The sequence below is a fragment of the Styela clava genome, chromosome 6 (genome assembly GCF_964204865.1).
Source record: "Styela clava chromosome 6, kaStyClav1.hap1.2, whole genome shotgun sequence".
Lineage (NCBI taxonomy): Eukaryota > Metazoa > Chordata > Ascidiacea > Stolidobranchia > Styelidae > Styela > Styela clava.
The window spans coordinates 8,341,043-8,363,025 of NC_135255.1; the positions used below are offsets into that span (position 1 = coordinate 8,341,043).

General features: G+C 35.7%; 4 protein-coding genes across 6 annotated transcripts; 2 read left to right on the top strand and 2 right to left on the bottom strand.

Moving 5' to 3' along the window:
• Positions 1 to 8,579: 8,579 nt before the first annotated feature.
• Positions 8,580 to 11,236, bottom strand: LOC120330804 (large ribosomal subunit protein uL14m-like). Of its 3 annotated transcripts, none has more exons than XM_039397745.2 (3): positions 11,156 to 11,236; positions 9,511 to 9,621; positions 8,580 to 9,360 (listed from the first exon to the last, which is right to left on the bottom strand). In XM_039397745.2, the coding sequence occupies exons 2-3, from the start codon at positions 9,555 to 9,557 to the stop codon at positions 8,850 to 8,852; spliced, it is 558 nt and encodes a 185-aa protein (XP_039253679.2). In that variant the 5' UTR covers positions 9,558 to 9,621; positions 11,156 to 11,236; the 3' UTR covers positions 8,580 to 8,849. The 3 variants fall into 3 exon arrangements, with proteins under 3 accessions (XP_039253679.2, XP_077970075.1, XP_077970076.1); XM_078113949.1 differs by having other exon boundaries at positions 9,511 to 9,586; positions 11,156 to 11,212; XM_078113950.1 differs by lacking the exon at positions 11,156 to 11,236 and adding an exon at positions 10,877 to 10,895 and having other exon boundaries at positions 9,511 to 9,586.
• Positions 11,237 to 12,122: 886 nt separating this feature from the next.
• Positions 12,123 to 13,072, top strand: LOC120330803 (proteasome subunit beta type-1-like). Its single transcript, XM_039397743.2, has 2 exons — positions 12,123 to 12,652; positions 12,737 to 13,072. Exons 1-2 carry the CDS (start codon positions 12,139 to 12,141, stop codon positions 12,916 to 12,918), a joined length of 696 nt encoding a protein of 231 aa, XP_039253677.1. The 5' UTR covers positions 12,123 to 12,138; the 3' UTR covers positions 12,919 to 13,072.
• Positions 13,073 to 13,154: 82 nt separating this feature from the next.
• LOC120330802 (histone acetyltransferase KAT8-like) lies at positions 13,155 to 17,524 on the bottom strand. The gene is made up of 3 exons (XM_039397741.2): positions 17,386 to 17,524; positions 14,846 to 15,974; positions 13,155 to 14,285 (listed from the first exon to the last, which is right to left on the bottom strand). Exons 2-3 carry the CDS (start codon positions 15,934 to 15,936, stop codon positions 14,024 to 14,026), a joined length of 1,353 nt encoding a protein of 450 aa, XP_039253675.2. The 5' UTR covers positions 15,937 to 15,974; positions 17,386 to 17,524; the 3' UTR covers positions 13,155 to 14,023.
• A 743-nt stretch (positions 17,525 to 18,267) lies between these two features.
• LOC120331723 (uncharacterized) lies at positions 18,268 to 21,925 on the top strand. The gene is made up of 2 exons (XM_039398860.2): positions 18,268 to 18,511; positions 19,329 to 21,925. The coding sequence occupies exon 2, from the start codon at positions 19,464 to 19,466 to the stop codon at positions 21,009 to 21,011; it is 1,548 nt and encodes a 515-aa protein (XP_039254794.2). The 5' UTR covers positions 18,268 to 18,511; positions 19,329 to 19,463; the 3' UTR covers positions 21,012 to 21,925.
• Positions 21,926 to 21,983: the final 58 nt, after the last annotated feature.

The window sequence follows — 21,983 nt, forward strand, 5'->3', positions numbered from 1 at the left end:
TTTGTTGTAAAACAGCAGAAAATATAAACAAAATTATAGGTCACGTGATTATGAGGTCATGTGGTAAAGTTATGACCCGTAAAAACGTTAATTAAAGACACCAATAACACGACAAACTTGGTCCGAAGTGTTCATTGAATGCCATTAACCCCAAAATAAAAATTTTGTCAGTTAGTATATTTTAGCGCTACGACATTATGAATCTCGTGTATCATTTGATATTCGAAGATACACGGATTACCTCAGTCTCTATGCAATATTTTCGTCTATCGACCATGCATATTTTCGCCTTTTCCCTGCCATTATGACACAGGTCTTCAACTCAAATGTATTTTGTGGGCAGAAGGTGATAGTAAGAATATATTGTAGAAATACTATACTACATTGCGTTGTTGATTGTTAGCACTACGGTTTCTTTTACATGCACAAAACGCCTTCGGAATGAATGGATAATTGAGTACAGTATAGGACTATATGTAATCAAAGTTGAAAAAATAACATCACACTCTGTCCAATAAGCGAATATTAGTCCAACTGATATCACTTATGATCAACTGTAAGAATAATAACAGTATAAACTCCACCTGTGCGATTGTTAATTCTCCGACAACATCCTCCCCATCTCGTCGAATCTATTATACTGTAACTTTGACGGGGGTGGGCGATTCTTCTGAATTGCGGGCCAAATGGCCACATAAGTAAGCTTCGATGTCTTTGTTAGATAATTAATAGCTTTGGTTTCCCGCGGCATCTATTCCGCAGTTGAACTGTTTTTTTTTCTTCTCGAAATTTGTATATATATACCGGTACTTGATTATTTGTTAGTTGAAAAAATAAACTTGACTTGCCCGTGCTCTATAAAAGGCGCACTTTGCATTATAAATTTGCTCTCTTTTGTGTCGAACTAACAACAGGTTTCCTAATTTCAAAAAATGGATGTATGTAACAACGTAAATTACTTTAATATGGCATCTACATTAATCTTACACTTCCGAAACCCCAATAGAACACTATTCGTCCGCTAAGGCGCACATTACCCATTTGCTGTGGTGGTCTAATAATGTATGGCGAACTTTTTATTGAAAGTTACAAAATTAATTGGACAAGAAATGGGCATATGGATCGTTCTGTTATTATGTTGTAAGAATTTTTCTTCGTGTTACCGTAAGAAAAAATCGCTTCTCTCATTGACGACTACTGGACCCATTGTAATTTTCGCTGGAAGGCTATTACATTTAGTTATTTTGTCTGTGGCTTCCATGAGATTAGTTTTTTGTGCGATGACGTCATCAATATCGAAAATTATACGCATATTATGATCAGGTTGTGCGCCATATTGGTACGGAAATAATATGGTGTAAGAAAATGGGTGATCGGTTGGGCTGCCCCTATCGTTTCCGTTTAGAGCTGTATTCGAATAGCATTTTCCAATTACGGTTAATCGTAATTTACAGTGTGCAAAACTTGCAACGTCGCCGCGCGATATTTTTCGGTACGTCGGTGAGTGGATGTGTTGAATAAGTGTGTGCTGTGCGCATAATCGCTGCTGGGTACCAGTAACTTTCTTCGATATCAACAATCGTCGGTGTGAATTCACAATTGAAATAAGCGTTAGGCTTGCACGTACTTAACGGAATTTAGTTTCAGTTACGTTGGCAAAATTGGAATTTTCACAGCGCTAATTTTGTTATTAAAATTGCCGATTGTCTTCGTCAGTGTGACGTGTTATTTAGGCCAGTGATTCAGCGGGCGAAAACGATACCGAAGTGAGCGAAAAAGCTGAATGGGGGCAATTTCGCGAAACCTGTATTTGGTCGGCGGCTTGCGCATCATGAACTTGATTACTGTTCTCTTCGTGCCATCGCAGGTTTGCCTTCCGTGGGCGATAATCACACGCGAGAGGATTGCTGGACTCCTTCCCGCCGTAAGGTAGTTCGCGTAGACCAGGGGTCGGAAATCTACGACCTACGAGTAAAATAATTCGGCACGCGACGCTCCACTGAATTATAAAGACAAAACGGCGGTTTTGACGGTGAAATAATTTTATAATCTGCGCTCGAGGAGTAGACTATATTTTTTACTGTAACAGAATTTATCGTGAGACACGTTTAAAAAAATTATATCATAAGGTAGCAATTTAGTGAATCTCGTTTAACGATCCTACAATTTAATTATAATTAGACAAATGGCAACACGAAAAGAGTTGATGCTGAATGCAGGGTTTAAATAGTGCAGGAAAAATCTACATGAAGCTCCTTGAGATACAATGCAATGAGAAAATAAAATTCATAATTCGTTCGGGAGATGCATAACTGCTTAATTTATATAAAAATGTATCTTCTTAAAAAAAATCTCTATCAAAATTTGACAAACCATACGACAAAATTCACTTCCATGTTTGGAAGTATATATGTGTGCAAACAATTATTTTTGAAATTGATCATTAGAAAGGACTAAACTTGGACTAGTGATGCCCATTTAGAAAATTTCCAATTTTGGCTTCATTCAGTGTGATGTCGAAAAAATATCAAGCGTGATGCAGCAACAAGACAGTGTCACATTAAATGTCATTTGTAATTTTATTTCTTTTAATAAGACGACTGAGTTGAGTTCATGAATTGTCGCAGTCCCCGCGTGCTGTTCCGTTTTCAACTTTCAAAACGTATGTGCGGCCCGCCGAGACTTGCAACCCTTAATTTTGGCCCGCGAGCGACAAAAGGTTGCCGACTCCTGGGTAGCAGGTGGTCGGTCGGTTGCCCTACTATCAAATCCATGAATCTGTAACAAATAAAGATAAAGGTAGTATGTGAACCAATATGACGGATAGTATAATGCAGGGTGGTCCAAACCCAGGCCCGCAGCTTCATTTTTTGTGGCCCGCGTCGCATTTGCGCAAGGGTAAACAAAAAATTGAATTTGATGTTGTTTCGTCATAAAAATAACCAGAAACAGCTTCTGACATATTGTTACATTACTAATGTCATTGAATTGCCGGGTGTTTTTTTTGCAACAAGCAAGTTTACCTGTTACGTAAAATATTCAATCCGTGACAACTACGAGATTCTAAAATTAAAATATCTTATTTAATTTAATAATTAATTTAATTATCTAATTTAATGTAATGTGTCCAACGTAACTCGCGGTTGCTTATTCTCACGTCAAAAAAAAAAAACATTACTATTCGGTCCGCGGCGATCTGTGACCTAAAAGTACGGGATAAACTGCCTGATGTATTTAATTTTAATACGTATTTTTGCAATCTTGCCAACTCGTTATCGCCGTTAGAAAAATTTCAAATAATGATATAAAATCTTGTTAAGTGTTGAGTATAATTCATTTCATACAATGAATATACATATAAGGTTCAGCAGTAAATTAAAAATACATATTCATCGCCGCGATTATGCCACCTGTTAAAAGAGTTGACTTTTACAACAACAACTTTCTGTTGTGCAAAGTGATGAATTCGTGACCGATACGCGCATATTTAAAATGTCTTGCTTTATTAATTTAATTGTCTTCAATTTAACCTGCGGTTGCGTCGACAAAATAAAATCCTCACCACTCTTATATACCATTGCAATCCGCGGTCATAAAAATAAAAACGTGTGGTAAACTGCCCGATTAAATAATGTTTTGATCCGTATTTTGCGAATTCGGCAAATATTTAGATGTACTTGTTAACAGTGACTCCGCTCAATCGAAATGCTGCCACTCTGATTATTTTTAGATAAAACCGTTCGAAAAATTCATAAATCTGCTGTAACATCTCAGAGTAAAATTTATTTCATCACAATAAAATTGATTAAATATACTTTAGATTGATTATATTATATATCGGTACATCTTCACAACTAGGGCTGGGCATTTCGAATCGAATAGTAAATTATTCGAATCGGTTTAGAGCAAATTTTCGAATCGCCACCATATTGTTTTACTCTTTCTGCCAAGGGTCGAGGTAAATTTCTCAATTTTTTTTTTTCATTGAAGCCATATTTTTTCAACACAATTCTGACTTATGACTCTTCTCTGTATTGAGGTATTGATGAAGACGTGTTTTTTTTATTGTCAGTGATGTATTCTATGTTCTCAGTAATTTATGTGTCTGGAGGACCTAAAATACTAAGAAATTTACATACAATTTCATACCTTCCAAGTATTCGAGATTCGATTCGAAAAAAATTATTCGATTCTGAAATCATCAGGTATTCAAAAATTTCCAGTCCTACTCACAACCCGAGAAAAAGTCGCGTTTCAAACCTTGTATCATGTTAACACGAAAATATTTGACGGCAATTTAAAGTAATGGATAATCAGGCGAATCCCGCCCTCAATTCGTGACGAGATGTTTCTAAACGCCGACCAAACATAATGTGTGCCAGAGGCACACGAAATTTGGAGGTTTTCACTGCCTAAAAGAGCGTTTTTTAAATTTTCGCGGGCCTCAATAAAACTTATATTGTATACGGTTTTATTTTCAGCATTTTAAATTGCCGCTTTTCAATCAAAAAGTTGCGTTGTCTTTAGAAACTCACCGTCAATGAACGTATTTACCAGATTCCAATTCCGTGCGGGTACAAAAATAAAATAATTGTCATCGTTATCGTGGAACAAATATGTGGAAAATTTTCGTTTTAGAGAAAATAACACAAACGCAAAGGCGTTTACGGCCTAAATACCACGTTACGCTGATGAGTGATGAAAACAATCACGCGCAAGTTTTTATCGAGAATGTTTTCATTCAACGGGAACGTCTTGAAAGCGGCGTCGAAAATGTGTGACGTCACACAAATATCCGATATTCTTATGAACGCTAATTCCGATATTCGAATAATGAGATATTCGAATACATTCGAATACTTCATTCGAATTGGCCATCCCTGGTTATTACAAGCTTGTAATAATGGCAACAGACTCAGGGTTGTCCAAAACGAATCGAATATCAAAGTATTCGAATACCTTTTCGGCTGCTTTTCGAATAATTCCGAATAGTAGCCATTCTTCGCCGTAAACGTGGTGTTTCATTTTACCGGAATCTTCAAACGACTTTTTACGCTATTCTCGCGTATTGTAATGACGATGAAATAGAGTCGGCACTTCGATTGTTTATATTCTGTGCGACCATACGTCGCATAGTGTTGCGACACATTTGCGTGGGTGGACATTGCCGACATTAGTCTACGAGTTAATTTACAAATTCATTCCCATTAGTCGAAAAATTGACAATCACCGTATTTCCCGGCTAATAAGTCGTTTTTCTAGGCCCAATTTTTCGACCTGATTTTTTTTCGTCTAATTGAGAAAGTATGTTTATTTTATTTCTATGTGGCCTGCTTATTATTCGCATGAGTCTTCTCAGGCATGATTTGTGTAACCTTATAATTGGGTATTAGGGTCTGCCAATCATGATATTTAATCGCAGGCCGGTTATCGTTACTTTAAAGAGAAACACGGCCACCGAGATAAAATGATTTGTGACCCTTTCGTTTTGTCGTTTCAGCAGAAAACGACAGGGACAGGAAAACACAGCTGTGTAATAACCCGTGCACGTACAGTGTAGTACTTATCGCATTCCAAAATTATTTCAACATTCGGGTTAATAGGTTGTCCAAAATAATTGCCGCTTCACAACTTAAATTTACCGCTTTATTGTTAAAAATAGTTAATTCTGTGAGTATGATTCTACCAAATTAACATGATCCCATTTGCCATGTAAACTTATTAGCCGGGAAATAAGGTATTTTTAGCCGTAATTGTTACGATATCCAATAAATTGTCACAAGTTAGAAAAACAAGTCGATTTATTAGAAAATAATTTCTGCAAATAATTATGATAACGATAATTAAAATTATCGATCCTTTACCAGGATGATTTTTTGTTGCGCAAAATAATCCAATCCATGACTGGTATCAGCAATGAAAATGTCATGCTGAATGTTTCTGTCACCGCGATCGTTTCGGCGGCGATATCCTAAAGTTAGTATTATATATTCCAGCATCTTTTTTTGCATATATTTTTTCTTGTGGGTCGGCGGATATCGAAGTTTTATATTTCAAGTATACCCGTGCGTTCACATCGGTAACAGCTGTTAAACATTAAGGACTGATTTCAAAACCCAAATTAATTTTATTCTGATTTTTATCTTTCACGTTAGCTTTAATCTTATTATTAACACCACTTGTAAATTAACCGTCCCAGCGAACGGTAATATTATTATCGCACCGGGATGCGGATATTTATTCTATGGTGTCTGTGTTATTTTCGTCTTAGATAGATAAACCTCACAAATTTGCGATTGCGTGAATCCTGAATGTTGATTTGAAATAGTGATTAAATGAGTTGACAATAAAGGCATTTCTACGCTTTTTTTGTGCCTAATAGAGGATCAGAGGCTACTTATAACTAATTCCCTCAGGTTTTACCCTTTTTTTTTCAACAAAACAACACCCCGGCGGTCGTTTTATTATAGCTATAATCGTTAGCGAGTAATTCACAATTTTATTCACGGAATTTGCAAATTTAACACTTCACTAAACAATTTTGATGTTACGCCTTAATTGTTACTGCTAAAATGCTTCAAAATACAATAATTGTAATCATTTCCGATGATAATAGGCGCAACAATTCGTAAACGAGCCAGTGTGCATTGTTACAGCGACATTCACGATTGATTTTACGTTCTACTCTTGTTTACAATTTTAACACATCGGCCATGCATGGTCGAGTAATTTGTTCACGTATTCGAAACATTACTTGGCCAAGGATGGAAGGGATCACAAAAGAGCTAACAGAAAGTACGTTATAAAGGTAGTAGTCATTTATTAGCTGGATACAATTTAATAAGTGTTTTTGATACAAGCAACTTGTACCAGCTTTTGGATAAACTTTGACGGATCATTTTCAAATCGATATTTATATAACTTGAATTTTCTAATGACCTGAAATCACTCTTTTCACGATGTATGGTCTCTCGAAAACGTTATTTTACCTTTTGATTTTAATAAATTTTATGTCATGCAAAGTCCTGCAGAAAATGGCTGATAACAAGTAGCGAAGCATACGGAGTTTAAAATCTGGGAAATTTATTTTAAATACTTAATTTGCCAAAATTTGGTATGACGTTTCTAAATTTACGGAACGGTCGGTACGTTTTTTTTTTGCAAAATAGAGAACTGCAACGATACGTTGAGCGCAAGGAGAAAGTAAATAACACCATAACGCAAAGAAAACGACTTCCCAAATTTGTCGCTTTTGTTAACGAGCACCGTGGGTGAATTCTCGCGCAACTCCGGATTAATTTAGAGGCGCGCGAATTCCGTGCCCAAGCAAAGCGGCGCAGATCACGCGGTACCGGATATTCGAATAGTAAAATGCCATCGGAATATTCTAATATTCGATTCGCTATTCGAATATTTTGCCCAGCCCTAGTTGGGAATAAAGTTATTCAAACACTGGTGCAGTATTGTTTTGGTTCTGTTAATTTAGTTTATTGATATTCGAAATGTTTTTTTAGTGTTATTCTGGAATAGTTTAGTATTCGGATATGGACAACCCTAGTGATGGGTATCCGGAAAATGTGGGAATAAATATAAAAGTCAATTAGCTAGCTGAAGACTATATTTTAATACTTATTCTGATAAAAATAGTGATGACCACAAATATATTGGCGCTTTCAATTACAAGAAAAGGTTTTTAATATATAAATTCAAAATGGAAGTGTAAGTATGGCAATATGTTTTCAGTAGGATTGGCAACATGTTTTCAGTGGAATCTTCCTTTTATATTTTAATTAACGATAAGAAGATCGATCAATTTGGCAATGGCAACCATTACAAAACTATCAATATGGTGTGGCAAATAATTTTTTTCTTTTCTAGTATTTTTTTTTGTTTACTGTATAGTATACCCTAAATTTATCGCGTTTTATTCTTACTTAAATAACTTCTCAGTGGTTGTGTGTGTGTGTGGCTGGTGGGTGCATGTGAGCGTGTGTGAAATAACTTAATAATTTGAGGCGAGTAAACACGTACCACTTCTTCTTGGCAAAACCTTCCATCTTATATTTTGTAAGTTATAAACCTTATCTAAGGTTTCGTTTGCTCCCCTGATTTCATAATCAGTTTTTATTTATTTGTTTTTATCTGTCAAATGTATTGTTGTGCTGATTATGGAGTCGAAATAAATTTATTATACTTATATTCAATTTTTATGTATTCCAAGACGTTGAATGGTTTACATGAATATTTGTTAAATGTAATGTACAACTAAGACATTGCAATATCTCAATGGCAATAAGCATTTATGCAATATTGCATTCACTACATTGCGTTTGTAAAAAAAAACAATCGAAATCCTGTTTTAGGGTCCTGGTTCTCGTTGGTACTAGGCATCATTTGAAAATAGTTGGTAGGTATGGTTCAGCAAATGGCAATATTTACACAATCATATGAAGCAAAATAAGGATGAACTTTCCTGATTTTGCACTAGCGCTTGACTTGTTACTGTTAGTATACAAAAGTTCATGGTACAACCTCCACAAATGTTCAACCCAAACAAGCACAACAATACTAATCCAACATTGTGGATTTGTCAACAATCATATTTCACATAAAAGGTGTCAATACTTTTATAATACAATGCATACGAAGAAATTTATGAGATACTCGCACAATTGCAATATACCAATCTCCACAATGGTCTCATATTTAGCAGAAGCATATAACTAGGTTAGACAATCTAACCAATAGATGGAAAGCTGAACAAACCTCCAGTTTTAGCTTCCATCGCATTGTTGGATTAACATGCATAACTGAGGAAAGAAAGTTGAAGCAGTTAACATGAAGGTATTTCATACAAATCTCCCAGCAATTGCAATGACTTTAGAAATTTGTACTCTCTGCTTTGCAGATTGAATTCCTCTAAGAAAAGATGGCACTGGGACTGTAATTCTTGTGCCATCTGGAGTACCATCATCATTTATTAAAATTACATTATTAGAATCCATTCTGGCTTTCATGGGGCCCATTGATCTCTTTTGACCAATAATAAGTGCTCTTTTCATCAGTCCTCCTATTGCTAAAAGTACAGTGTCACCCACCCTTCCATATCCAGTTTTATGGTAGACTTGTATCACTCGGGGATAACGATAATAGCTCTGCAATGCAAGTGCACTATTGTCAGTTACCCTTACCCGGGTAAGTTTTTGAAAAGCTTTCCTCTGCATAGCCTTCGTTTGCCGATGTCTGTCTCTAACATTGCCTGGGTGATGTTTTTCTCCGAAATTCACATTTTCATAAAATGTTTGATTGTCATAATGTGCAGCATTTGGTGCCTTTACATTGCAGCATGTGTAGAATCCCCTGTTGAAATTTTTTACATGATAAAAATATTTCATAGAAAATAAAGAGGTGAGCCAAAAAATAATCTATTGCCTTGACAGATAAAATAACCACCAATAATCATTTTTTTCCTGTGATTTTGAATTTTAACATAATAAAAATTCATTTTACCTCACTGCATTAATTGAAGGGTTGAAGTATCTAAGAATGCTTTGCATCTTTTAATCCACAGGATTTTAACTTGTATCTGAAGACATCCAATAGTATTATGCTTGTTTAAACCTACCAATGAAATAAGTTGGTATGAGAAATCAGGATAGAAACCGAGGGTTAGCAGAGGTCACGATGAGCCAACCACTGAGCTAAGAAATAATCAAAACTGATCACAGAATCAGGTGAGCAAACAAAACTTGGGGTCTGGTATAGTTTAGTACCACATACCCTTCTAATTGGCCTGGCTTAACAATTTTTGCATATGTCATTTCTAACCCTCACATGACTATGTCACCGAAAAATTATGCCATTGCGACATCACAGTTACATAATAAGGCCCACCAAAGTAAGCGGATGATCGTCCAAAACGCGCAGAAAGATCACCGGCGCTAGCGAGTTTGTTATCGGCTGCGCAGATGACATATCGGGCGATCGTAATGATACTTTGGCAAGCACGATGACGTGAAGGTGACGTAATTTTTGCTACAGGAGTGGTGACTCCACTACGCCCCATGGGCCGGGGCCACGGCCCATCTAATTGGGCCACATGGGCCGTGGCCCATCAAGCTATGGGCCGTGGCCCCGTCAGGAAAAATTCAATTATCTTACCAAAATTTTCAATTTCTACAAAATTGTCAATATTCGAACCAAAAAATAAACTCCTGTAGTATGTGTACCAGGTTAGGGTTAGGGCAAAATTTTGTTCAGATTTTTTACATTATAGTTCTATTATGAGTTTGGGGACTGTCTGTGTTAGCCAAGTGAATAGTTCCTTTACACAACTTGATGGGCCACGGCCCATAGCCTGATGGGCCTAGGCCCAATTTGATGGGCCGTGGCCCCGGCCCATGGGCCGAAGAGGAGTCACCACTTCCACTCAATTTTTGGATGGCCTAGTCAGGTGAGGGGTTAGTAATAACATATGCAAAATTCGTTATGCTACGCCTACTGGAAGTACTTGCGGTACTAAACTATACTAGACCCCAAAACCTCATGTACTGTTTGAGACATACAGATTTAAAATTGTGAGTAAGGGGCTGTCAAAAGAAGTGATACAATGTTCCTCACCTAAAATGTGTTAAATTAATGAATACACGCACGCACAAGGCACACACACATACAATCACTAAGACATAATAACGAAATAAAAAGAGAAAAAAGATAAACATAGTAGTCTATGTTATTGCATTCAAAAACATGATGATGTCTGAGTATTAGGTGGTTACCAAACGTTAATAAAAGACCATGAAAAACAACTGTGACAGACAATGAAGGCGGCAGTCCAGTAAAAAAATAAAAAGTTTTATCAATTCTGAAATTAGACCTGTTTCAACTGATCACAATGATAAAGGCAGCATGAGAAATATGCCCCTATACAGGCACCCAACAATATTGTAAGATAAATTTGTCAAGTACAGAAGTCAGCAAGTATCGGTATCGTACCATTTGCATTTTGCACACTCAATACAATAAAATATATTTCGGAACTTTATTCTCGGCAATTTAATTACTCCAGCACTGGCAAAACATAAAATGAAGGTACCGGTACCGCAGTGATGTGTTAGTTTATGTTGCTAGTCAAGGTACTTATGAAAATTTTCACCTGGCTAATCCACCCAATTTCAGTATAAGTCAACAAGAACAATCAGTGTTGTATTCTCCCTGAGTACAACATAAATTTCAACGTGAAAATCTGGCACGGCATGACGAATTCAGCCATCCGTTTGATGATACGGCAATTTATTTTAGCTGCGTCATTACTAAATAATACGTTCTGTTGTAATTTTCGATTCGATCGGAGGCTGAGCGACTTTCGTGTTTAAAACTCTACGTTGTAGCTCAAATTACGGTTAGGTTGCGCTGCTGACTCTATACTTATAAGTTAGCTGTATAAGCATATTACTGTGAAGAACATTTAAGATTTTAAAATCTACGTTAAAATCTTAGATAGTCTAGATCTGTAATTTTTAAATCAGTTTCACATTTTCCAGATTTCAGAATCTACCGGTATTGAAATAAGCAACTTTGGTATTCAGGTAATCTATTTTATAGGCAGTGAGGTTTATTACCACCCATAGTCTGATAATGTCAATTATAGTACCGGTACCGTATGGCGAATCACGCTCATCATTAGGAATACGGTACCGGTAGCGGTACCCTTGCCATCGCACTTCTGATTAGTGTGCTTGGGTTTGTAAGCTTGAATTCCGCCCAACTATGTCAGTATGTGGAAGAGGACTGTTGTAATTCTCCATCATTGAGTCCATATGTCTAAAAACAAATAAATGGCGGACTAATCCCATATCGATTGTGACATTGTAGTCAACTTCCTCTCCCTCTGGATAAATATGTAAATCCTATTGCAAATATGGATAGGATGTAAATAATTTCATATTTTGCCTTTGAAGAATTTTTAGTTAATTCCCTACTTTTCCGTGTCAACTATTGAAAGTAAAAAATGTGGTGTTACGAATTTCTCATTGTTCGTTAGCTGTGGTGCTTATATATTAAAATTATTCTATATTAAATACTCACTTATTATTATTTTATGATTAATTATGCACGATACAGGTCAAAAATAAAAAAATGGATAGTATTGGAAAACTTCAAACCTATGGAATCAATGCACCAAAGCAGCAACATTTTTCCCCATATGCTTCAAACGGTGGTAATACATTGGCGATTTCTGGAGATGATTTTGCCATAATTGCAGCAGATACCAGGCTGAGTCAGGGTTTCTCTATACACAGCCGGGAAGAACCAAAAACTTTACAGCTAACCCCCAAAGTTGTGCTGGGAGCTGCAGGTTTTCATGGAGATAGTCTGACCCTAAAAAAGGTCATACAAAATAGAATAAAATTATATGAGCATGAGCACGGCAAGAAGCCAAGTGTCAGTGCAATAGCCGCCATGCTATCAACCATCCTTTATTACAAGCGATTCTTTCCTTACTATGTTTACAACCTGTTGGCTGGCATAGATGATGAAGGCAAAGGTTGTGTGTATTCATACGATCCGGTTGGATGTTATGAACGTGAAGCATATAGGGCAGAAGGTTCAGCTGCTGAATTGTTGCAACCTCTTCTGGACAATCAGATAGGTATGTTGTAAAGTAACATGGATATAATATAACAATGATTTTTTAACGAGTTAAAAAATGACATGATTAAATATGCTTTTTTAGGTTTCAAGAATATGGAAAATGTTCCGAAAATACCTCTTACGAAACAGAAAGGTTTACAGCTAGTAAAGGATGCTTTCATATCTGCTGCTGAACGAGATATAACGACTGGAGATAGTGTTCTTATCCATATTATTGATGCCAATGGTGTGAAGACAGAACGATTCCCTCTTAGAAGAGACTGAGTTTTTCTACCAGGACTTTCTGTGACATTATTAGCACTATCTAACAGTGCAAGATGCTCAAAAAAGTTCATTTGTCAGTAAATGTGAGCATTTCGAAGCTTGTTTGAAAAAATGCTTTGCATTTTATTACTAAATTACATTCTTGAATATAAAAGTGTATGAATGATGGGTATTACATTAGAGAAGTTTCAAAGGAATGTTTGGTGTTGCATGCATTTCAATGGTAGTCTTGACTGCCCGTCCGTGTACATTTAGAGCCAAAATATGTCAAATAGCGCCTGCTTGGGGAATTAAGAATACTATTTGCCGAGCCCACAACAGAATTTCACCTGGTCTGTAGGATCATTTTTCACACCTTTTATTACTAAATTACATTCTTGAATATAAAAGTGTATGAATGATGGGTATTACATTAGAGAAGTTTCAAAGGAATGTTTGGTGTTGCATGCATTTTGTTTAATATGCGCAGTTCCATGCATTTCAATGGTTAGTCTTGACTGCCCGTCCGTGTACATTTAGAGCCAAAATATGTCAAATAGCGCCTGCTTGGGGAATTAAGAATACTATTTACCCACAACAGAATTTCACCTGGTCTGATGTCTGCAGGATCATTTTTCACACCTCGCCAGCTACACCCAATTAATATCTCTCTGGAGAATCTATCCCCTGACTATCATGCAAGTAGGTGACCTCTGCATATAGTAATATCCAAGTTTCATGGATGAAAAATACAACAAAATTCTTGTGCTTTGTTTCAGTTTATACTGCTATCAATGCTATAGTTATGGTTTTATATGGAGCCCAAAAATAAGCAGACCCCCCTTCGGTAGGTGTATCCTCTGTGTGAAATTATTCCTGCCCTGTTGGATGAGTAATAGATTGAAAGTTTCTTGTGTTTTATTTCAGTTCATGGTGTCGAGCCCCGGAGTCCAGAATAAACAGACTTCCTGTGTTAACATCTTCAACAAGATATTTGAGTACAACAAAGACAGTGAAAAGCAGTTTAATAAAATAATGGCGATTGGCAATATGAAAAGATTCAGTCAGAATGCCTCACATGTATTCTGTAATTAGTTCATATAGTTTTGTCAACAGTTGACAGTCTTCATTTTTTGTGGTGGATACCTTCCTTTTTCACACCTGGCTTTCTCTTTGGAGGCTGCCATCTCATGAATGTTTTGTCCACAGGAATTCGTGGCCTTTTGATCAGCTGTGATTTCATATGTTCCTCAATGTGTTTTGGTGTGACACAGACAACATGTTGTCCTTTCCAATATTTTACCATGTTGAGAGACTGCAATGCAGAAATGATATCCGCTTGTGTGATACTTGTCATTTCACTCAGATCCTTGATTGATAGAGTTCCCCTGTAAACATGAATAACATAATGATCATTCTAAATATAAATAATTGTCGGCAGAATTTAAAAGGTGAAAAACTGATATAAGATGACTCAAATAAATGATAGACCATTGTCCTCCAGTTCAATAAATAGACAACTAACTAGCTAGCCATTCCTCATAAAAGTATATTTACAACAATTTTCTAACAAACTCGACCAATACAGGACAAAAAAGTACATAAAACAAAATGCAACAGTGACATAAAAACAGGGTGGAATAGTTGTGAAACATAATAATTTTTAAATGACTTTGTAATAGGGCTCCATCCTTTTATATGTGTCTGAATCGCACAGACTCCAACAATGATTTTTCACTTATTTCATATCGATTCATATTCAAAGCAGTTTTGAGGCAACTCTAAATTCAATTGTTGGCTGTCTAAACACCCACAGTATCATGTCACAATCCAGCTAATGGGTTGAAAGCTGTTTTGCGAGAAACCATACTATATCATAATTTTGTTTTACAAAAAAAATAATATTCGAAACGAGGACACAATTCGCAACTGGCATCAGCATTCTTACCTAAAATCTCTCAGAATCTCCAATAAAACCCAAGACCAGTAACTCCTGTAGCTCAGCTTTCCCAAGTCTGATAACGGCTTTTCTGGAGATCCGATAAGATGTTCTGCTTTTGATAATTCGTAACTGAAGGCTATCAAGAATTTTCCATAACCCTTTCGCTGGAATGGTGGCAATATTAAAATGCAAGCAAGATTATTTCCATCAGGAGATTCTTTCTCTTTTGAAAAATACCCAACAACGTGTGCACCATACTGGTCAACCTCTGTAAGGATATAGAAAAGAAATGGTTCCACATCAAAGTAAAGAGTTTTATGATCAAGAAATAACTTTGCTAGCAAACATAAATTCTGACAGTATATTTTATGTTCTTTTCCATCAGCTTCATAAACCGAAATATTCCCTCGACGATAAATTTCTTTGCCGGGAGGTTGTCGCCATTCACATTCTCCTAAATGCCGTCTGTAGGTTATTTCAAATTTCATATATTTCAAGCAATATTCACATATGTATAATTTGGGTTGCTTTCCATATTCGTCAGGATAAGGTGAGAAGTACCACGCTTCAATTTCATATTTCCCCATATGAATTCGGTCAATATACTTCACTTTGGTGATAGCTTCGTGCTCCCTCTCTAATGCTGCAGTCGTCGGATCCATTTCTGCATAGGATTTTTGAACATGATTAATCTCATCATGTTTCCGCTTTTGATTTCTTGTCATACGATTATCAGCCCCATCTTTTGCATCACCATCTTTTACAGCTTCAATATCACTCTCAGGAACGACTCTCGCAGTATCAATACGAGAAGACTCAACCCACTCATCTAGTCTTCTGTTCAAGCCGTGATAATGCACATAATATTCATGTCTATCGTCATGTAATGCATTCACTCTTGTTTGAAGAACTTCTGCATTGTGCCATGTATCATCACTTCGCATGCAATAATAATGCTGATTTAGTTTAATTTTGTCATCTTTGACAGGAAGTTTTTTTAATGGATTTGTATTTATTGATGGAGTAGAAGCATCTTCACATTTTATATCTGTCACAGAACTGTTTTCTACAGAAGTTGGTGGAGGATTATCACTCATACTTATTACCTATTTAGTAATCAAATTTTTTTTGAAGGCTGTAAAACAGAATGCAATTAAATTATAGCTGTATATATAGGATTAAAGAATTGTTTGAAAGAAGGGAGAAACCACCCACATATGAATTTTTCAATTCAATCATTCCTAAAACTTTTAGATTTAAATATATTTAATTGTTTTGTGACAGATTATCTACACCAGGGTCGTCCAACCCGTGGTCCACGCGGTAATATTTGAATCCCATCGTCTTTCACAAATCTGAGCCATTATTGAAAGTCTAATAACAAAAGTATTCCTTGTCGTTCTAATGCGTGAGAAACACCACACACCTATCGTCCCTTTTTATGTCACTTTGTGGGCGTTATTGCTGGAGAGAGATGTTTGAATTTATTTTTATTGTTTGTCATATATTTCAATCTGTTTTTTTTCTGTGAAGCTAGAAGAGGCAGTTTTTTATGATCTCAATATTAGACAGCACTTACTTATACGAGCAAGTTTTTTCACGGATGAACCATGTCATATCATCCGTGAGATCACTAAATTCCGACAGTCATTCAGAAAAATTCTCTCTGCATTGCTACATCGCCCGTCGCAACGAATATTGACAAACATATTAGATAAAAGCAGTGCCATACTTCATATTGAAATATCTATGTGTGGTAAAAACTTTTGATTTTACTGTATCTTTGTATTTTCATTGTTCTTATAAGTTTAGTTTGGGGGTTTTGTTTGTTTTTTCATTGATCCGTAGTCGGCGTGGTGCAAACTAGAACATAACTGCCATTGCAAGTGGCCCGCCCAATCATTCGTAAACCAAATGTGGCCCTTTAGCCCAAAAGGTTGGACAACGCTGATCTACACGATGATTGCGATTAACGAGGCGATCCCACTTTTTCAAAACAAAGAAAGACGAGAAATATAATAAAAGAGTATGATTAAAACATTTTTCACCCGGTCAAGCGAATTAATGTTTGGAAATCAAAAATTTTCTCCAATATATCGAAAATATCAATAAAATAGTTTATTAAACTGGTTTAAGACATGATAAATATTTTCTGATCAAATTTATAAACACTGTAACTCTGATAGACATATATAAAACACATATTCAAATTTAAAAAAAATTCAGCGTGCCGAAAGTAGGGAATTTCCCCCCAACTTATCAAAAATATGGACAAAATGCAAGAAATATGTTTTTCTCATCTAACTGTCAAATTCATAAACAGTATTTTTTGGTAGACACATACCGTATGAAACAAATATTAAAATTTTAAAAACTCACTGATTAAAAGTAGAAAATTTCCCCTCATTTTATCGACGAAATCGTCACTGTAACTGAGTTCGGGAGATAAAGCCTACAAAAATTTATGCGAGGAATAATTTTTTTCGTCGAATTAACGAACACATTAATTCCGTTAGACATATATAAAACATATGAAAAAACCTTACCATACGGGAAGTAGGAAGTTCCACGGAATATATCGAAAATATCCAAATGTCTGCCAAGTTCCACTCCTGAGAATAAGCTAACTAAGCCAACGACACATTTGCCCGCCAAGACTAATTACCCGTTCTTTGATTTCTGGACTTTGTTGACGAAATTGCAGATGGTTCATACACGTAAAAAATGTTCATTGAAACACAAAATAAATTGACAAATCTGGAGCGAAAGAAATATCAGTGCAACTGTACAGATTTTTATTAATAAGCCATCGTTGCTTTATTACTGATTGCACCTTTTTCTAGAAATAAACAAAAAAAAAAATAGCTCTTTCTCTCTCTCACTCTCGGGGGAACATTAATTGTGACGTCTAGGAAATATTTTTATAGGGTCAAAGGTTGAGAAAACAACCATATTTCATTTAGTGAGCAAGGTATTTTTTTTACTAAATTATCGGTAATATTACATACGGTACCGGTATATCTGTGTACAGCACAAGTGTATCGTTTTGCACTATTTGCAATATCGCGTTTTGCACTATTGCACATTCAGTTTAAAAGCGTGAGCCATTCAGTACCGGTACGAATGTAGGAGGGGAACTCTCACAGAAATCTGGAAATGTTATTATCAAGTACCGGTAGTCTAATCACAAATTTTAGACTAGTGTGGAGTGGACAGCAGCTGTTCTTCCTCTACAACCAGACAACTCTTTCTGTTCTTCCTCTTGTCCTCTGTTACCGGTACCTTAATTATCTTGACAAGAATACGCAAAGAGTTGAGTACGGTACCGTAATTCTGTAGTTCAGTACCAGTTATAGCAGTATAGTATATAGTTACTAGGTAGTTATTTAATCAAAATAATTTCCAGAATTCTCCACTTTAAATTTGTGTATATTATAGTATTATGGCAGTATGGAGTGTTCGAATAAACTATCTACCGAATCTATCCATGGATTTGTTCACAAAGATAAAACATTACACGAATAAGATAACTGGATAAAAGCGAAGAATTTTTGACTGTTTGAACTGAGCAAAAGCTAAAATGAGTTTTTAAACACATTTACTAGCCTTGAGCATTGACTTGACAGTTCGAAGAAGAAAGAAAACAAACCTCATCCAACCTGAACAATTGTGGTAGGCTACCTAATCCAGTTTGCCAGTAAGCATAAATTTTATAAGACAGTACAACAGTAAGAGATTCTGAGATTATAAAAGCTGAAAAGAGAGTAATATTACAGTTTTATAAGAATAGGAGATCATTAACTTACACATTGCAGCATTACACATTACTGCATTATGTCAGTATGTAGACGTATCGTCTCACATATTCTCGAACAAAACAATGAACAGGGTCTCAGGTATTTTCCTACCTCAAGTACTTCTAGTGGGCGTAGCATAACGATTTTTGACTTCCTGACTTCGCCATCCAAAAATCACATCACTACGCCATCACAATCATGTCATAGAGCTTGCCAAAGTATACATATGATCGCCTGAAATGACATCTGTGCCGACGATAAAGAACTTACTACTTCTCTCATATTGGAATCACTGCGGGCACTGTGACGAGAAATAGCTTGCTCGATTTTGGGTGATTGTCTGCGCGTCTTTGATGACAGTTCATATAGTCTGAAGGGCTTTATTATGTCACTGTGACGTTGTAGTAACATAATTTTCGGATAACGCAGTCAGGTGGGGGTTGGGATTGATATATGCAAAAATTGAGTGACAGGGCACTCATACAAACAATCAAAAAAATAATTTTTGGATTAAAATCTGCAAGCATATACCCCAACTCTATCTGTAAATGATTCAGCATGTATGAATTTTGTGATTGATTTATTCTGAAAAATCCATCCTTTTTTATTTAAATACTGCAATTTTGTTTTGTATCAAATTTATGCTATACCAGTAAAATCAAAAAATTTCAATTTGTTTTCTTAAATTTCAGCCTTCCATTATTTTTTGATCAACTATGAAGAAGTTTCATTTACACTTAGGCTTCACCACCACATGATTAAATCTGCAACATATATGTATATTCAGGGTTCCATATACCTTTGCAGCAATCATTTTATAAAGTCATATGGATGTGTTTGCATCTGCATACCCAGATGCCTGTTCAAGCATTGGAGCAGCATCCAGGGCAGGAAACTCTCAAGTTTTGCATGAACTTTTGATGAAGGGGTTGGATTACACGATCAAAGATAACAGGGGATGGTATCCTATGCATGAAGCAGCATTTGGCGGTCATATCGAGTGTGTTAAAATACTTTTGGAAACGGCAATGTCAGATTGCGAATCTACCAGAGAGATTTTGGATTGTGTATTCCCACCTGCTTTTGATGGAGAAACACCGTTATCTATTGCTTCTAGTGAAGGCCATGTTGAAGTTGTTAAACATCTCATGAGCTTGTACAAAGAATCGGAATTGGGAATTGACAAAATGGGATATCCTCTCCATGAATCCTGCAAAAATGGGCATAATAAATGTATTGAAATTCTAGTTGATGAATTCCCAATGCATGTTAACATGAAGGATTCCCGAAGTGGTGATTATCCAATACATGTAATTGTTGAAAAAGAAAATATTCAAGCAACAAAATTTTTAATACAAAATGGGGCTGATGTAAATGTGCAAGATTCAGATGACTTGAAGACACCATTACATGTGGCAGTTTCTATTGAAAATGAAGAGATTGTGAAACTTTTGATCAATGAAGTTAAGGATGTGAATGCAACTGATATCACAGATTGTACGCCCTTATATTTAGCTGCGCAAAATGGAAATGAAAATATAGTACGGTTGCTGTTAAACAAAGGTGCTGATCCATTAAAGTGCATGTATATTGATCATATGGGCTTAAAAAGTTTTCCATTAACAGTAGCAGCTGAAAAAGGACATTTTCCCGTTGTTAAATTGCTTGCAAAAATTACTCCGAAAGATTGTTGTATTTCTGCAGTTATTTTGAGTGCTTTTAATAGGCACAATGATTGTTTATTATATTTATTCAGAAAAGGATATTCAACTTTCCATTCGGATATTAAAATTGCAGGTGAAAGCGTATGGGATATTTTATTAGGCCACAACAATGGTTTTGAAAGTTTCTCAAGTACTGTTAAAATACTTATTGAAAATGATACTTTATTTTCGGATCTTGCGAGAAGGGAAGAACATTTGTATTTTAAATATTTTATTTTGCCCATGAGATTTAATGACGTTAATATTGTGGTCCTAAATGAGTTTTTGAATGCAGGACTACTGGAATTACGATTCAACTGTGAAACATTTCCTAACTTATCATATTCAATCAGCGGACATAAAGTTTTACAAGATCGCTTAATCCTAAATAGTCGGTATCCGCATTATCTGAGAAATCTATCCAAAATATCACTTTGTTTGAGATATTTTCCATTTTTATCGATTTCACATAATAGTTCATTGCCATTGGTGGTTGCAAATGTTGATGATCTTCTGCATGGAATTCTAGTTCAAAATGTTCCATCCTTGGTTGATTTAACCAGATGGGTGATACGCTGCTATATAATTAAAGTCAAAGGCCTCATTTGTTCCAAACATATTACCTGCTTAAATTTACCAAGAAAATTGGAAGATTTCCTGTTGCAATGTTAAAAAGTTTTGCTGTTTCATATCTGAAAAACATTTTAGTGATCACAGATGAAAACAGTATAATCATGCAGAAATGCAGATGAAATTGAAACATTCCCCAGTCCCCACACTGTATTAACTTAGGATGGGAACACTAAATATTGAGCTTATTCCTCATATGACTTGGCTATATTAAATATATATATCACTTGGCTTTCTAAAATGTTGACTATAATTCTTTTGCATGTTGATAAATTTATCTCAAGCAGTCAATTTTAATTTTTTACAATTTGTATTAAGCTACCCCACAATTCTGGTTACCCAAGTTCTTAGTGTAGTTTACCGTGGCACATTTGATTGTGGAGATTGGTTTTGATGTTAAAGATCATGTTATTAGCCCCATAACTAATTTCATTAGGTATGCTTGTTGAAACTGCCATAAATATATGCATGTTTAAACCTCTGATCGCCATGATATTGTAGGCTAAAGTAACTTTGGTGGGTGATTTAATGCTGCTGTGGGATGTGCCGACATAACTATTCCTGTATTCCTTATCATATAGAACCAATTTGTTTGGGACGTGACCTTTGACATTGCCTATCCAAAATGAAATATGTAGCTGGAGCTCCAGAAGAAAACCACTTGGATCAATTCTAGGAAAAATTTCTGATTTAAATCAAATTATTTGGTTAAGAAAATTATATTTTATTTTCCCCACATCAGAGCAACTTTTTTGCACAATGGTCTTTATGATTAAGCTATAATCTCTTCGCAGTCCTGTCCCTTTTCGCAATACTATTGAGGCTTTTTTACTCAATCATAAATAACAGAAGGTCTAACTTACATACAAATGAATGAATTAAATTATTGTATTTTGGTCGTAGCCAATTACATTGCAAATACTTAGTAGATTTCCTATATTCTTTGTATGATTTCAGGTAAAACTTACTGTTGTGGCATTAAGTCGTAGTGGAAACACTAGATACACTGTATTG

Bases quoted from the DNA above. Each gene is read 5' to 3' on its own strand.
- LOC120330802 (XM_039397741.2), bottom strand. From the start codon at position 15,936: ATGAGTGATAATCCTCCACCAACTTCTGTAGAAAACAGTTCTGTGACA. The intron at 14,286-14,845 runs GTAAGAATGCTG...TCATGTTTACAG, and splicing joins GAGATTCTGAGAGATTTTAG to GGGAACTCTATCAATCAAGG.
- LOC120331723 (XM_039398860.2), top strand. From the start codon at position 19,464: ATGGATGTGTTTGCATCTGCATACCCAGATGCCTGTTCAAGCATTGGA.
- LOC120330804 (XM_039397745.2), bottom strand. From the start codon at position 9,557: ATGCAAAGCATTCTTAGATACTTCAACCCTTCAATTAATGCAGTGAG. The intron at 9,361-9,510 runs GTAAAATGAATT...AAATTTCAACAG, and splicing joins CCTTCAATTAATGCAGTGAG to GGGATTCTACACATGCTGCA.
- LOC120330803 (XM_039397743.2), top strand. From the start codon at position 12,139: ATGGATAGTATTGGAAAACTTCAAACCTATGGAATCAATGCACCAAAG. The intron at 12,653-12,736 runs GTATGTTGTAAA...ATGCTTTTTTAG, and splicing joins TCTTCTGGACAATCAGATAG to GTTTCAAGAATATGGAAAAT.